This window comes from Pan troglodytes, chromosome 20, assembly GCF_028858775.2.
Source record: "Pan troglodytes isolate AG18354 chromosome 20, NHGRI_mPanTro3-v2.0_pri, whole genome shotgun sequence".
Lineage (NCBI taxonomy): Eukaryota > Metazoa > Chordata > Mammalia > Primates > Hominidae > Pan > Pan troglodytes.
The window spans coordinates 13,745,254-13,759,103 of NC_072418.2; the positions used below are offsets into that span (position 1 = coordinate 13,745,254).

The 13,850-nt window shown below is 57.7% G+C and overlaps 1 protein-coding gene across 26 annotated transcripts in view; it reads left to right on the forward strand.

The window, feature by feature from the left end:
* SMARCA4 (SWI/SNF related, matrix associated, actin dependent regulator of chromatin, subfamily a, member 4) overlaps nucleotides 1-13,850 on the forward strand; it is a 101,377-nt gene that overhangs the window by 55,758 nt on the left and 31,769 nt on the right. For all 26 annotated transcript variants that reach the window (XM_016935029.4, XM_016935038.4, XM_016935042.4 and 23 more), the window contains 8 exons: nucleotides 2,311-2,377; nucleotides 2,945-3,055; nucleotides 5,096-5,338; nucleotides 6,889-7,002; nucleotides 7,703-7,810; nucleotides 8,794-8,880; nucleotides 9,676-9,722; nucleotides 11,159-11,325. In XM_016935029.4, coding sequence (XP_016790518.1) covers nucleotides 2,311-2,377; nucleotides 2,945-3,055; nucleotides 5,096-5,338; nucleotides 6,889-7,002; nucleotides 7,703-7,810; nucleotides 8,794-8,880; nucleotides 9,676-9,722; nucleotides 11,159-11,325 — 944 coding nt within the window. The remainder of the gene's footprint in view (nucleotides 1-2,310; nucleotides 2,378-2,944; nucleotides 3,056-5,095; nucleotides 5,339-6,888; nucleotides 7,003-7,702; nucleotides 7,811-8,793; nucleotides 8,881-9,675; nucleotides 9,723-11,158; nucleotides 11,326-13,850) is intronic.

The following is a 13,850-nucleotide window of genomic DNA, read 5'->3' on the forward strand; positions in this document are numbered from 1 at the left end:
CTTCTCTATGTATTCAGTCATTTGTTAATATGAGTATGGACCCACGGATATTTATTTAGTACTCCAGGCTACGCACCAGTGGCTGGGTTTTTTTTGTTTTGTGGCTCAAATCCATCCAGCTTTGGCCACTGGGAGTGCTTTCAGTTGGCTCTTCTGTCCTTTGACACGCCCCCAGCATCAGGTGAATTTTGAGGACTTTCTTGCTTTTTGGCACCAAGAGATGCTGCAGGCTCATGTAGTCTATTTCCCGCCCACTGCCTCGAATCAGCCATTTCTCCAAGGAGCCCTGGTTTCCCTTCTTACAGAATGGTTTTGGGAACCAAGACCTGGGTCCTGGATGGGCCTGTTGCTTCTGAGGTGTCATTGCTCCTGGGGCCCTCTCAGTGGTCAGTGCTAGGAGATTCATGTGCGCGTGCTGATGCTTTGTGCACGTATCGTCTAAAAGGCCTTCTCTGCCTCGGCATCTGTTTCTGTGTTAAGCTGAACGTGAGTTCATACCACTGTCTACGGCTCTGAGTGAGGACCACAGGTTCCTTCTCACACTTCCACCCTGTGTGTGCGCCCATTCTCAGCTTCCGTGGACAACAGTTTCAGAGTAGTGAGCCGGTACCTCCGGGAAGCATCTTGAGCCACTAGAGCACAGGCCTTGGGGCCAGTTCCTTGTGTGTTCAGGCCTCCAGATTACAGTCAGATTCCATTTCCAGGGTGATAGAGGTCACCTCCTTCCCCTACTTCATTGAGGTTGTGAGGTGGGTGCTCCTGCAGTCTTTCCCACTGCGCCCCACCTGGGCAAGTGTCCATGCTCCTGCAGGCCAGAAGAGGGCCCGCGCGCTAGGGAATGTTTACGGCGTATGGGCATCCGGCTGTGCCGGCCCTCTCACTGGGAATTGCTGCCTCCTGCCATGAGCTGCTTGTCCTGCCTCCGTTTGGACCTCTGTCTCTGGGACCTGTCCCCTCAGTCCCCTCCTGACCCTTGCTCCTGGCTCTTCTCCCTCCCAGTGCAGATGCTCCCCACACCTCCAGCTTCTCCCTTGGTGCGCTGACTGTCCCCATCACTCCAGGGAGGTTTCACTGTTCCTGAGTCAGCGGAAGCACAGGGTCAGGCCCTACGGGCCAGGTCCAGTGGCTCCAAGATGCCATCAGGGACCCAGCCTCCCCCAGGTTTCTGCCCAGTCATTCTTGGGTGACTCCAACCCTCAGGCTCCTTACCTCATGGTTGCAGGACGGCTGCACTGCCTCCCGCGCCTCATCCAGGAGAGTGGGCAAGAGAGAGGTTCCAGGAGAGTGGGCAGGGCAAAAGGCAGCAGAAGCGCAAGGCTGCTGAGCCCCTGCTCCCCACGCTTCTTCAGGAACTCTCCCCAGCCTTCACCACAGCCATGCGTCCTTCTGTCTATTGGCTGTGCCACCTGGTTGGCTGTGGCTTCCAGGGGGGCTGGAGATGGGTTCATGGTGGACACAGCACCTCCCTCGTGGAGCTGCTTGGGGGTAAACCACGAGCAGTCCCTGGGACTCCAGCTTCGAGCCCTGTCTTTACGGACCACCCCGTCTAGACTTTCTGAGTGGCTTCCCTCCCCCACTGAAAACTCCCTGCCCCAGACTTCCTCCCAGAGCCCACCCCCTCTGGGACTCAGCTTTGTTACCGCCTCCACCCTCTCCTCAGTCTCTAGGCTGTCGGTCTCAGGTGACTCACCCCTCCCTACTGCATTCTGCCTGCCCCTACGTCCTCCCTCATTCCAGCCCTGGTCATCCCACAGGGGAGTAGCCGCGAGTTGCCGCTCCCTCCCATCCCTGTCCTCCCGCCTGCCACCTGAGCCAGGCCCCGCCTCGCCCCTCACTGTCCTCGTTCTCTCTCACAGTCAGGAACCTTCCATGGCTGGAGGGTGGCAGAAAGACTGTTTGGTGTCTCCCATATCCTCAGGTCTCCACAGCACTGTTGCTAGCCTGGCTCTGGGCGTGAAGCCTGTGCTCTGAAGCTGCATTTTCCCGGCAGCAGGTCCAGGCTTCCCCAGCCCTAGCAGCATTGTTTCTGTACCCCATCACATCTCTGTGTCCCTACTTCTCACTCTAAAGGGCCTTGCCCTCTTTTCCCAGTGGCCTCCCTTGTGTCCTCTGAGGCAGAGCCCTTTACGTCCTCGCCAGTCTCTCTTCCTCCCTCCCTCCCTCCCTCAGCTGCCCTAAACACAGTTTCTCTGCCCACTCCGAGGGCTGTGGCCATGTTGGCCTCGCCCCTGGCAGCCAGTGGCTGTGGGTTTGCACAGTGAGCCATTGATGAGAGACCGGCACTTGACTCTCATTTCCTTGTTCCATCAGAACGCTGTCCAACTGGGCGTACGAGTTTGACAAGTGGGCCCCCTCCGTGGTGAAGGTGTCTTACAAGGTAGGTCACAGCCACTGAGGTTTCTTCTCTTGCTACGGAGGTGCAGGCGGTGGCGGGCAGGACGTCCACACATACCTCTGGACAGTGAACCTGAGAATGCTGGGTCTCCAGTCGCATGGAGTCTCCAGGACAGCCTGGAACTCCAGTCACATGGGTCCGGGAGTTTGGACTGGGCAGGGACAGGGCAGATTAGCTCACTGGGGAGGAGACAGGAGTGAGCATGGTGGCCAGCACTCAGAGGCCAGCTCAGGCGCCTGAGATGGGGACCCAGGAAGAGAGGAGCCTGTCAGCCACCAGGAATGTGCAGATGGCGGTGCAGGCTGCGTGGTTCCCTCAGGCCCCGGCCGCCGCTGGCCCGCACTGCTTCCTCTTCCCCCTGCAGCGCGTGTTCTGCATGGTGAGGTCTGGGGACACGCCAGCAGCCCTGCCAGCCCCTTTCCCCACTACCCCTGTGAGGACGAGCCCTCCCGCCGTGTCACTGGGCAGCTGCAGGGGGTGCCTGTGCCCCTCCTGCCACCTGGCCACCCAGCTCCAAAAGCCGAGCTGTGCATCCTGCTTCCCTTGCAGGGATCCCCAGCAGCAAGACGGGCCTTTGTCCCCCAGCTCCGGAGTGGGAAGTTCAACGTCTTGCTGACGACGTACGAGTACATCATCAAAGACAAGCACATCCTCGCCAAGGTAACGTGTCCCTGTGGGAAATGCCAGGCCATGGGCCGAGTGCTCACACGTGGGTCACACTGCCTGTCTCCTCCAAAGCCCCTACAAGTTTCTTCCCGGAGTCCCACCTGCATGTGCGTGAAGACAGCTGCCCTGTGTAGGCGAAAGGCCTAGGTGGGGGCGACCTCAGGTTTACCTCCCTAACTGTCTCCAGGCAGGCCCTGAGTCAGGCCCAGAAGCTGGGGCCATCTACACAGCATGCGCTCTGCCTCCTCTCGGGCCTTCTGCCCAGAGAGCCTCAGCACCAAGGCGTCTCCTGACCCGCCTACAGGGTCCCCATGGGGCCTTGGCCAGACCAGTCTTGTCCTCCTGTCTCATTGCCTTGGCCGTCCCTCCCTGGGGCCCTGGCTTCTCACCACAGGCCATGGGCTGAGATTCAGCATGTGGAGGAGAGCTCGAGGGCCAAATACCATGACTGCCTGCTGGCCTTGGGCAGCTGGTTCGGGCTGTTCTGTGAGGGTCCTACTGTCCTGGAAGCCTCTTCTGGGACGAAACTGTGAAGGGAGTCCCAGCGTGGCCATCGGTCATGACTGAGAATACGGCCCAGATAGAAAACAGACATAGCCCTCTGCCTCCAAAAACTCATGTTCCTCATTTGAGGAGGGGTCGCAGGTAAAGATGTACCTGGTCTCACCCCTAAACATCCAGCTGAGTGAGTGTTGAACAGTAGAGAGTTTTTTGCGTTTTGGTTTTTTTTTTTTTTTGAGACTGAGTCTCGCTCTGTTGCCCATGCTGGAGTGCAGTGATGTGATCACAGCTCACTGCAGGCCTGACCTCCTGGCCTCAAGCGATCCTCCCACCTCACCCTCCTGAGTAGCTGGGACTACAGGTGTGCGCCACCACTCCCAGCTAACTTTTTTAAATTTATTTTTTATGGAGATGGGGTCTTGCTGTACTGCCCAGGCTGGTCTCAAACTCCTGGCCTCAAGGAATCCTCTCGCCTTGGCCTCACAAAGCACTGGGCAACTGTGTCTGGCCTAACAGTAGAGTTCTTGACCCAGGTATGGGGGGATGGAGGAGCTGTTTATGGGTGGCCCCGCCTCTCAGTGCATGGCTGGAGTGACAGTACTGGAATACTGGGGCTGTGAACTGGGTGTTTTCTTTTCTTTTTTTCTTCTTTTTTTTTTTTTATTGAGACAGAGTCTCACAGCTGTCACCCAGGCTGGAGTGCAGTGGAGCGATCTCAGCTCACTGCAACAACCTCTGCCTCCTGGGTTCAAGTGATTCTCCTGCCTCAGCCTTCCGAGGACTGGGTGCTTTATCCCAGAGCCAACAAGGGAGGAAACTGAGGCCCAGGGAGCTGGGTATCCCACGTGCAGGCTCTTACCTCAGGTCCATGCTTCAGGTGCCTCCTTTGTGGCTCACCCCTGCTGACTCCTTACAAAGCCAGGCCATTGGCAGGCACAGGAACCAGGCTTTGAAACCCCGTGCTCCCCTGCCAGTGGCTCAGTTGATGTAATCACCCTGCAGTGGGAGTGCTCTTTGAGTGCGGCCACTGCGCCCCCTCCTGACCCGCATGGCCCTGTATGTAGTGCCGCCGGCCCCTACCCCATGGGGCACACATTCTGAATCACAGGCTGCTCATTAGAAATGTACCGTCACCAACCCAGTTCCCCTGAGACCCTCCACACCAGCAGGACAAATCCCCCAGTCAGCAAGATGTGTCTTCTGCCAGAATGTGCTCGGCATTTTTCTGTGCTGTAGATTCATATGTGTGATTTTGCAGGGAAGCCAGATTACTTTTTTGCAATTTGCTTTGTTCACCTGCCAATAGTCATGGGGTCACGGGCCTGTCTCTGCCCAAGGCTTGCAAGAGGCTACGTTGTGTGGCTCCAACTCAGTGACTCAGCCCCGGGGCAGGACGTCAGGCCTGTGCTCTCCACCCAGCTGCGCTCTTCCACCTGGAGCCTTCCTGGCTGCTGGGCGCAGAGTGGGAGATTCTCCCCATGTGCCGGGCCACCTGCTGCCCCCTGCCCTGATTGCCCATTCTGGGGCCCGCAGATCCGTTGGAAGTACATGATTGTGGACGAAGGTCACCGCATGAAGAACCACCACTGCAAGCTGACGCAGGTGCTCAACACGCACTATGTGGCACCCCGCCGCCTGCTGCTGACGGGCACACCGCTGCAGAACAAGCTTCCCGAGCTCTGGGCGCTGCTCAACTTCCTGCTGCCCACCATCTTCAAGAGCTGCAGCACCTTCGAGCAGTGGTTTAACGCACCCTTTGCCATGACCGGGGAAAAGGTGGGTTTGCCCAGCTGTGCCCATGCTGACGGTTCCAGGTGCGGCTGGCTTTGCTGGTTGGAGCGTGTTGAGCACCAGCTACAGCTGGCTGGGCCTGTGCTGGGTGCCTGGTGAGAGTCTGCATCTGCATGGAGCAGGGGAGCCCTGGAACCCAAGGCTGGGGCAGCCACAAGGGCCCCAGGGGAGCAGGGCAGAGGTCATGGTGGTGAATCTCGGAATGCTCGGGGCGTCTCTGACCCTATGCTCCAGGTGCAGAGTGGATGGTGAGGAAGATGGCCCTGAGGCAGCTGTGGGACCGCAAGCGTGTGGAGAGCACAGCTAGAGGCTGTAGCGTGCTGTAGGCCCCTTTAGGTGCCCTCAGAACTCACCCTCAGGGCAGTGGGAAGGAAACTTGGAAGATTCCAGTTAGCAGGGCCACATGGTCAGGTTCTGTCTTACGTTTTTTTCGAAAAGCGCAGTGGCCAGTGTGTCTCAATGTCTGGGTGGCACCATCAGCCAGACTGTGGCATGGCAGCAGCATCATTGATGAGTGGTCCCACACCAGCACTGATCCCTGAGCCTAGAGCTCCTTGCTGTTGGAGGTTGAAACTGTGGGACAGACTGCGTTTCCTGCTGAGGGGTTTAAGTAGCCAGATGCTGAAGTGTGGGCAGAACTACAGAGGTTACCTCGAAGTGCCCTGCCCAGCACGGCTGGGCCCACCCCCTTCTTCCCACCTTAGACAGATCCAGGGCAGCTGGGGCCTTCCTGGCCTCATGCGTGAGTTCCCTGCCCTCTCGGCTGCCGGTCAAGGCAGAGACTCTTCTGACGGCGAAACCGAGGCATTCCCCAAAGCCTCGTGATAAAGGAGTCCCCAATTTTTAGACTCCCGGGACCCCCACACTAAGGGCCAGGATCTGATGCTATAGTTTTGTCACTTTCTGAGCCGAGCAAAAGCTCTGCCAAAGGATTGCCAGGGAAGCAATAGAAGAAAAGTTTTGGCGTCGTCTCATTTTCCTTTAACTTTTTAAATTAAAACATTTTAAAAGTTAATTATTAGTAGAGGAGTAGGCGCCGTGGGACGTCAGGGTTTCTTTCACCCGGTTCCACCCAGGCTGAATGAGAGTCCCTTGGGGCTCCCGGTGGCAGAGCCCTCCCTGAGAATCACCCGCTATAAGCCCCATGTGGTCAGCCTGGCCCCTGCAGCGCTCCTGGCATGAGCTTGGCATGGGGTGGGTCTGTGGACACTCCAGTTTGTGTTACTCGTGGAGAAGCAGCATGCCCGCTGCCGGGGGTCTTTCTGGTGAGGCACAGGGAGCAGAGTGCTCTGGGTACTGCGGTTCCATGTCCCAGGAATTACATGGAGGGAACCAGATCCTCACAGTTTCCTAAGGAAGAGGGTGCCCTGCCTGGCTCCCAGAAAGCATAAAGCAGGCTGAAAAGCCACGTGCCAAGGGCAAGATCACCCCAGGGGACCCCGTCCGCCCTGTCCCCACATCCGCACCTTCTAGTGAGACCTCCGTCGCCCTCCTTTGGAGGTAACGCTTGCTTCTCCTGTCTTGGGGGCTTCCAGGTGGACCTGAATGAGGAGGAAACCATTCTCATCATCCGGCGTCTCCACAAAGTGCTGCGGCCCTTCTTGCTCCGACGACTCAAGAAGGAAGTCGAGGCCCAGTTGCCCGAAAAGGTGACGGAGTTTTGAGGGGAGCCACCGGTGAAGCAGCCTCACGTGGGGGCTTTCTCCAGGGCTGGGCGTGCTCAGGGCCTCTCCCCACAGTCCCAGGCCTGCCCTGGTCAATCCAGCCTGGGGGTGGCGATGACGCCACTGGGTCTGTGAAGCCCGGCGCTGCTGTTGTAGGGATTGAAAAGCACTCACAGGCTCACATAGCTCACAATAGGTTAGAGCACAAAATCCCACTTCCTGTCAGGGGCCCAGGTGCCTGTGCGGGCTCTCCTGGCCACATCAGGAGGGGCCGTGGGCTTGGGGTTGCCCCCCGGCCCCCCATCATGGCTCTGGGTTTTCAAGGCCTGCTGCAGCCACACCCCTGGGCCCAGTTCCCACAGCAAGACCCATGGACTCGGGGTCCCCAGCTGCAGTTGTCCCTCTTGGCTCTTTGTTTCCTGGCTGGCTGTAGAGAGGCCCCCAGAAGATGGCTGGGGGGCCCTTTCTGGCCCAGTAACCCTCTGGTATCTCTGCCTGGTGCTTCCTCTCATTGCCCAGGTCTCCCCTCTTCTCCCCAGCTGTGAGGGTCTCCTCACCCACACCCCAGTGTGCCCTGGTCAAGAGCTCGTATGACAGGGCCGAGGGGGTCAGAGCTGGGTTCGGATGGGGGGAGTCAGGCCTCAAGCCACCTTGGGCCCTCGTGAGCATTATGTGTCCCCTGCAGGTGGAGTACGTCATCAAGTGCGACATGTCGGCGCTGCAGCGAGTGCTCTACCGCCACATGCAGGCCAAGGGCGTGCTGCTGACTGATGGCTCCGAGAAGGACAAGAAGGTGGGCCCCAGAGTCCCCCAACTGCTTTCCCCACTGGGTGTCCAAGGCCGGCAGCGTGGCAGGCAGAGCAGAGCGTGCTCTGACCATCGGGTCATGATCTGGTCATGATCCCCAGGGCATCTGGCCAGCCCTGGTTATGATGGCTGGTGGCTTGTGTCAGGACACACTGACTCAGCTGCCAGTGGCTTCTCCTTTGCCTATGAAACACTGGCTCCTTCTGCAATTGGCAGCCTGGGCCCAGCACTAACCCCAGCAGGGTTAGAGTGTTCTAGAATGCCCCCCTTCTGTGTTATTAAGTGAAAGGAAGGGAGCGGGCTGTCTCCTTCAGGGGCTGCTCTGAGAATCCCAGGCCCCAGGCCCCACCTGTCTGGCTCTGCTCACCAGCAGTGAAATTATCCTCCCAGGAAATGCACCAGACCCCTTGATTCTGCCCCCAAGGCCTTGACCTCGGCCTGGCTTCCCCGAGACGTTGTGTCTGTGCCCCTTCTCCCCTGAGCTGAGCAGCAGTGTGTTCCTAGTCCATTCCCAGCCCAGAGCACGCACCCCCCGCCCCCGCCCCCACCTCCTTCCTCATCCTGGAGCCCAGGGAGCCCTGAGTCATGGCTCACCCGGCTGAGGCCCTCTTGCCCGGCTGAGACCCTCTAGGGACCCCCACAGTAACAGTGCCCAGAACAAAGCTGGCATCACAAAGCATCGGGGACTCTGCCTCAGCCCTTTGCCAGTCTTGTTTCCGTCCCGTCCTGCTGGCCCTGTCCCTGCCATCTGCCCTCTGCTGTGCCAGGCAGTCATGTGTTTCCCAGGGCTTGTTGGGGGCCTCCAGGCCTCCAGCCTGCCATCTCCTCACTCCCAATTGCTGTGCCAAAAGCCACTCTTCCCCACTAGAGCGTCCCCATGGCCCTTCTCCCAACACCCACCCATCCACCAAGCCCACCCCACCCCAGGAGGGCAAGACCCCATTTGGGTCCCTCTCATCTGCCTTCCAGGGCAAAGGCGGCACCAAGACCCTGATGAACACCATCATGCAGCTGCGGAAGATCTGCAACCACCCCTACATGTTCCAGCACATCGAGGTGAGCCCGCCGCGGCTGGGACGGCTCAGGGCCTGCTGTCCGCTGAGCTCCTAGGCAGAGCTGGCTTGCTTCTCCTCGACAGCTCTTTAAAAACAGACTCGAATATTTTCATTAGGTAATGCCTGTACATCTGTTTCTCGTTTGGTCTTCGCTTCACCAGTGCTTACGGGAAGAATCCCAGCAGTTAGGGCGCAACGTGCGATAGGAATATAGGGCCCTGAAAGCTTGCCCTCAGAGAGCAGGAGCGTTTGGAGACTTCTCTGGGGATGTGTCCCCCCACAGTGGGGTCCTGCTGCGTCTCTTTGGCTCACTGGCTTTTCTCACGTTGCGGGGCGTCAAGAGTCACCACCGTCTTCAGTGAAGTGTGGGGGAGTCAGAACCCTTTTTGGTCATGGTGGCTTTGAGAATCTGGGTTCTTAGAAGCATGCATATGTTCGTGTTTCTTGGTGTAAAGTGTCAGGGTCGTTGGAGACCCCCTGCTGCCCCGAGAGCCCCTGGGGCTGTCTCAGCACCCTGAGCGTGGCTGTGGCCCCATGACGTCCTCGTGCACTCAGGGTGTGAAGAGTGCTGTATGGGATGTCCTTTCCTTCGTTGGAGGAGTGTGAGGGAAAGGATGTCAGTGGACTAAGAAAGATGGTTTTGGCATCTGTGTCTGGTCTCAGAGCCGCCGTGGGCCCGTGCCGAGCACACAGTGTGGGGGCTTTGTCCTCTGAGCACGAGCGGTGTGTGCGGACCGCAGCGGGGCCCGGTGGCCTGCTCCTGCCTGTCACTGACCCCTCTCTCCTTGCCTTGCAGGAGTCCTTTTCTGAGCACTTGGGGTTCACTGGCGGCATTGTCCAAGGGTGAGAAGCTTCCCAACTGGATGGGGTGGGCAGGTGGTCCACCCAGAGGTTTTCTGTCGTTTTGTTGGCTTTATTGCTGCTGTTATGTTGTCCAATTTCAAAGGCAGAAAATTAGAAAATACAGAAGAATCCAAAGCAAATAATACAAATCTTTTTTTTTTTTTTTTTTTTTTGAGGTGGAGTTTTGCTCTTGTTGCCCAGGCTGGAGTGCAGTGACGCAATCTCGGCTCATTGCAACCTCTGCCTCCTGGGTTCAAATGATTCTCCTGCCTCAGCCTCCGGAGTAGCTGGGATTACCGGCACCTGCCACCACCCAGCTAATTTTTTGTATTTTTAGTAGAGATGGGGTTTAACCATGTTGACCAGGCTGATCTTGAACTCCTGACCTCAAGTGATCCACCCGCCTTGGCCAAAGTGCTGGAATTACAGGTGTGAGCCACCGCGCCCGGCCCCATTATACAAATCTTTAGTGCTTGGAGAGCTGACCACTATTAACCCCAAGAGACAGGATTCCTGAGGCAGACCTGGCTTACAGATCCCACTCTGCCGCCTCCAAGCTCTGTGACTCTAGACAGCTTTCTTAACCTCTCTGAGCCTAAACTCTGCTCACTAGTATAGAGGCACTCTTTACATCATGTGGGTGTTTTCTATAGCACCCTTTGTAAGGGGCAGCCCAGACTCCTTTAAGCCCCTAATGGATGTGGATGCTGTGTCTAGATTTTCACCATTGCAAAGAACCTTGCTAAAAGCATTCTTCCAGCTAAAGCCTCCATTCAATTCCCCTGGGGTAGTAAGCCATTTGCAAGAAGAGAGGCGCCTAATGAAAACATCACAAATTCTTTTTGATGTGTTTTTTTATACTGAGTTGTGGAACAGGGTCCTATACACCTGGCTCAAGGCCGGGAGGCCTGGCTTGGACATGTGGTCAGCCATATCACGTCGTCCCCCTGCCAGCCTCAGTGTCCACATCTACAACACTTGGGGTTTGGCTGGAGAGAACATGAGAAGCCGAGGTGGCCCTTCCTTCTGGGTCTAGCAGAGCATGGGTGTCTCCAATGTGGCATTTGCTCCTGGGGCTTCTTTATCGGGCAAGGGGACAAGGTCTGGCTTCCCGGAGCATCCCTGTTCCAGCCCCGTGTTTTCCCGGCCATGTGACTCACAGCTCCTCTCATTCTCATGAGTGTCTGGGTTTGACGAGAAATACACGTGCCACCCTGGTGATAACGCCTCCCCAACGAGGGTGTCCGGGCTTATTTCAGTTGGGGGAAATGGCTTTGCTAAAGCTTTGGGTGGGTGACGTCTGCTTAGGACGCATGTCTGTGCCCTTGAACCCGGCGCCTGGCCTGGAGGCGGGCGATGCACCTCCTGCCTTACCTGCCTGCAGGGTTCCAGGTTTAACATCCTGCGCCTTCTCTCCTGCCTCCTCCACACTCCAGGCTGGACCTGTACCGAGCCTCGGGTAAATTTGAGCTTCTTGATAGAATTCTTCCCAAACTCCGAGCAACCAACCACAAAGTGCTGCTGTTCTGCCAAATGACCTCCCTCATGACCATCATGGAAGATTACTTTGCGTATCGTGGCTTTAAATACCTCAGGCTTGATGGTGAGTATGAGCCAGTGAGGCGTTTCTTACAGGGTTTTGTCGTTGTGGTTGCCACAGAAGCTCCTCACTGGCATTCCCTCCTGTGAGGCAGGGTGAGGCCCAGGCGCTCTGGATCCAGTGGCCAGAGTGGGCCTAGCCACAGGCTGAGCATCTTGGGCACTCAGCACTGGGACAGGCCGTGGATTGGACGCCGGGTGTCCTGACTCCTAGGCTGACAGTCTTTCCACGACAATGCTGGGCGCACTGGGGAAGGGGTGCCCTGTGCACTTTTAGCTGGAAGTGACAGAATTCCATACCATGTGGACACAGGAAAGAAAGCACCAATAGGCTTACATAGCTCTAACCCCAGGAGGTTAAACATGCTTCAGGCACAGCTGGATCCAGGCATGCAGGTGATATTGGAGAGACTTTTCTCCAGCTCTTTGCTCTGCCTTCTTCCATCTTGGCTTCCTTTCCACCTGCTCAGTGTCCCCAACAAAGGCAGGTCCCAGGCTGGCTCTCATTTAGCTGCTGTGAGCCGCATGCCCATCCCTGGGCCATTCGTAGCAGCCCAGTGACTGCCACCTTGCCACAGGTCAGGCCTGGACCTGGAATCAGACTGTGTGGTGAGCGCGGAGGGAGGGAAGCAAGCACTGCCAGGCAGGAGCAGCAGCTGCCGTAGAGAGGCTCTCAGCCCAACCCCCTGCCCTGTGGTCCCTGATGGGAAAGGTCACCGCCTGTGTTTCTGCGCCTGCCTGCCCCAGCACACGGGAGCTGAGGGAGGAGAGGCTGTGAGATGCCGACAGGGCACGTGAGACATGTCTGTCAGTCCCAGTGGGTCAGGGAGCCCTGGAGTGAGTTCTTCGTGGGAGTTACTAGAACGGGGCTTACGAGAAACACGAGCATGAGCTGCTGAGACAGACACGGCTCAGCCAGTTCGTTGTTCCCTACACGACCTCCCAGAGCCTTTGTTGAAGCTCCCGTGCAAGGTCTGTCTCACGGCAGGACACCCCAGACCTCCATACCCCTTTTCCCGTTGATCACTTGGACCTGCGTTTGCTGGGCCAACCTGCCCAGGTGCCACCCGGAGTGTGCCCTGTGTGTCCCTCCAACCCACAGGTCCTCCCCGGGGTTCTGTCCAGGACCACTCTACAGACACGAGTCTGTTGCAGGGGTCTCCCCGGCTTGCCTTCTTCCTTGGGGGCTTCCCACTGCTTTGAGGCTGAAAACCAAAATCCTTCAGGGTCCTCATGGCCGGGCCACCCCCCACCCTTTCCTCTCCTACGGTCTCTCCAGCGGCTTCTCCCGTCCTCGAGAGGGCCAAGGCTTCCTGAGGGCCATCCCGTCTGTGTCGTGTCCCTGACTCCCCCAGGAGAGAGCCCGGTTCCCACCCATCCCAGTGCCCTTCTGGCTACTCCATAAGGACAAGGACTTTGGTCAGTTGAACTACAGATGTGTCCTCTGCATGTGATGTGGTCATGGCCACAGGGCCAGAGAATCCATTGCGAGTAGAGGAAGGGCAGGAGCTCAGTGAAGTCTCCTGAGACTGCATCTCCCATGGGTGGGCTGGCATCTGGGAGCCGGGTGGCCCCTCACCTCAGCCCCTCCTCCGAGCTGGAGTAGCAGGGGCACATCTGGTGCCTGAGAGAGGGTGGGACGGCAGGTGGATGGCCAGGCTACTGTGGGCTTCTGCACCGTGCCTGGGCATGTGTAGGCTGGTGGCAGGAAATGGCCAGTTTTTATTTCTTTTTCTTTTTTTTTGAGACGGAGTTTCACCCTTGTTGCCCAGGCTGGAGTGCAGTGGCATGATCTCAGCTCACTGCAACCTCCGCCGCCTGGGTTCAAGCGATTCTCCTGCCTCATTCTCCCTGGTATCTGGGATTACAGGCGCCCGCCACTATGCCCAGCTAATTTTCTTGTATTTTTAGTAGAGACGGGGTTTCACCATGTTGGCCAGGCTGGTCTCGAACTCCTGTCCTCAGGCGATCCACCCACCTCAGCCTCCCAAAGTGTTGGGATTACAGGCATGAGCCACCGCGCCCGGCCTGCCAGTTTTTATTTCATCACCAAAATGACTTCAGTGTTCAGGGGCACCTCCGTCCGAACTCCCAGCAGCGCAGGGAGTGTTGACATTGCCTTAATGCCCACAACGCTGAGGGCATCGTGGGTTGTCACCCAGGAGACCTGCTCTGGCTCCTTGACTTGGGTTTTCTGGGGCATGGGGACACTGATCCTGCCAGAAAGGACACGAGCCCCCTTTATAAGGTCCCCATGCTCTTACCGTAGAAGATTCTCTTTGTGAACCACAAAACTTTTTGAGACAGGGCTGAAGGCAGGTGAACCCACAGTCACTGTCCACCCACCCCCAGGTCCCTTGTGTTGCGAGCTGCGGTATTGCCGGCATTGGCCGCTGTGTCTTCCGCTCCCCATGGAATGGCACAGGGTAGAGTAGGGGAGAGAGTCCAGGGCTGTGGTGGTGGTGGCTGTGCTGACGCTGTGGCCTAGCTGTGGGCTGAGTGCTGGACTCTGTGCTCCAGGCCCGCCTC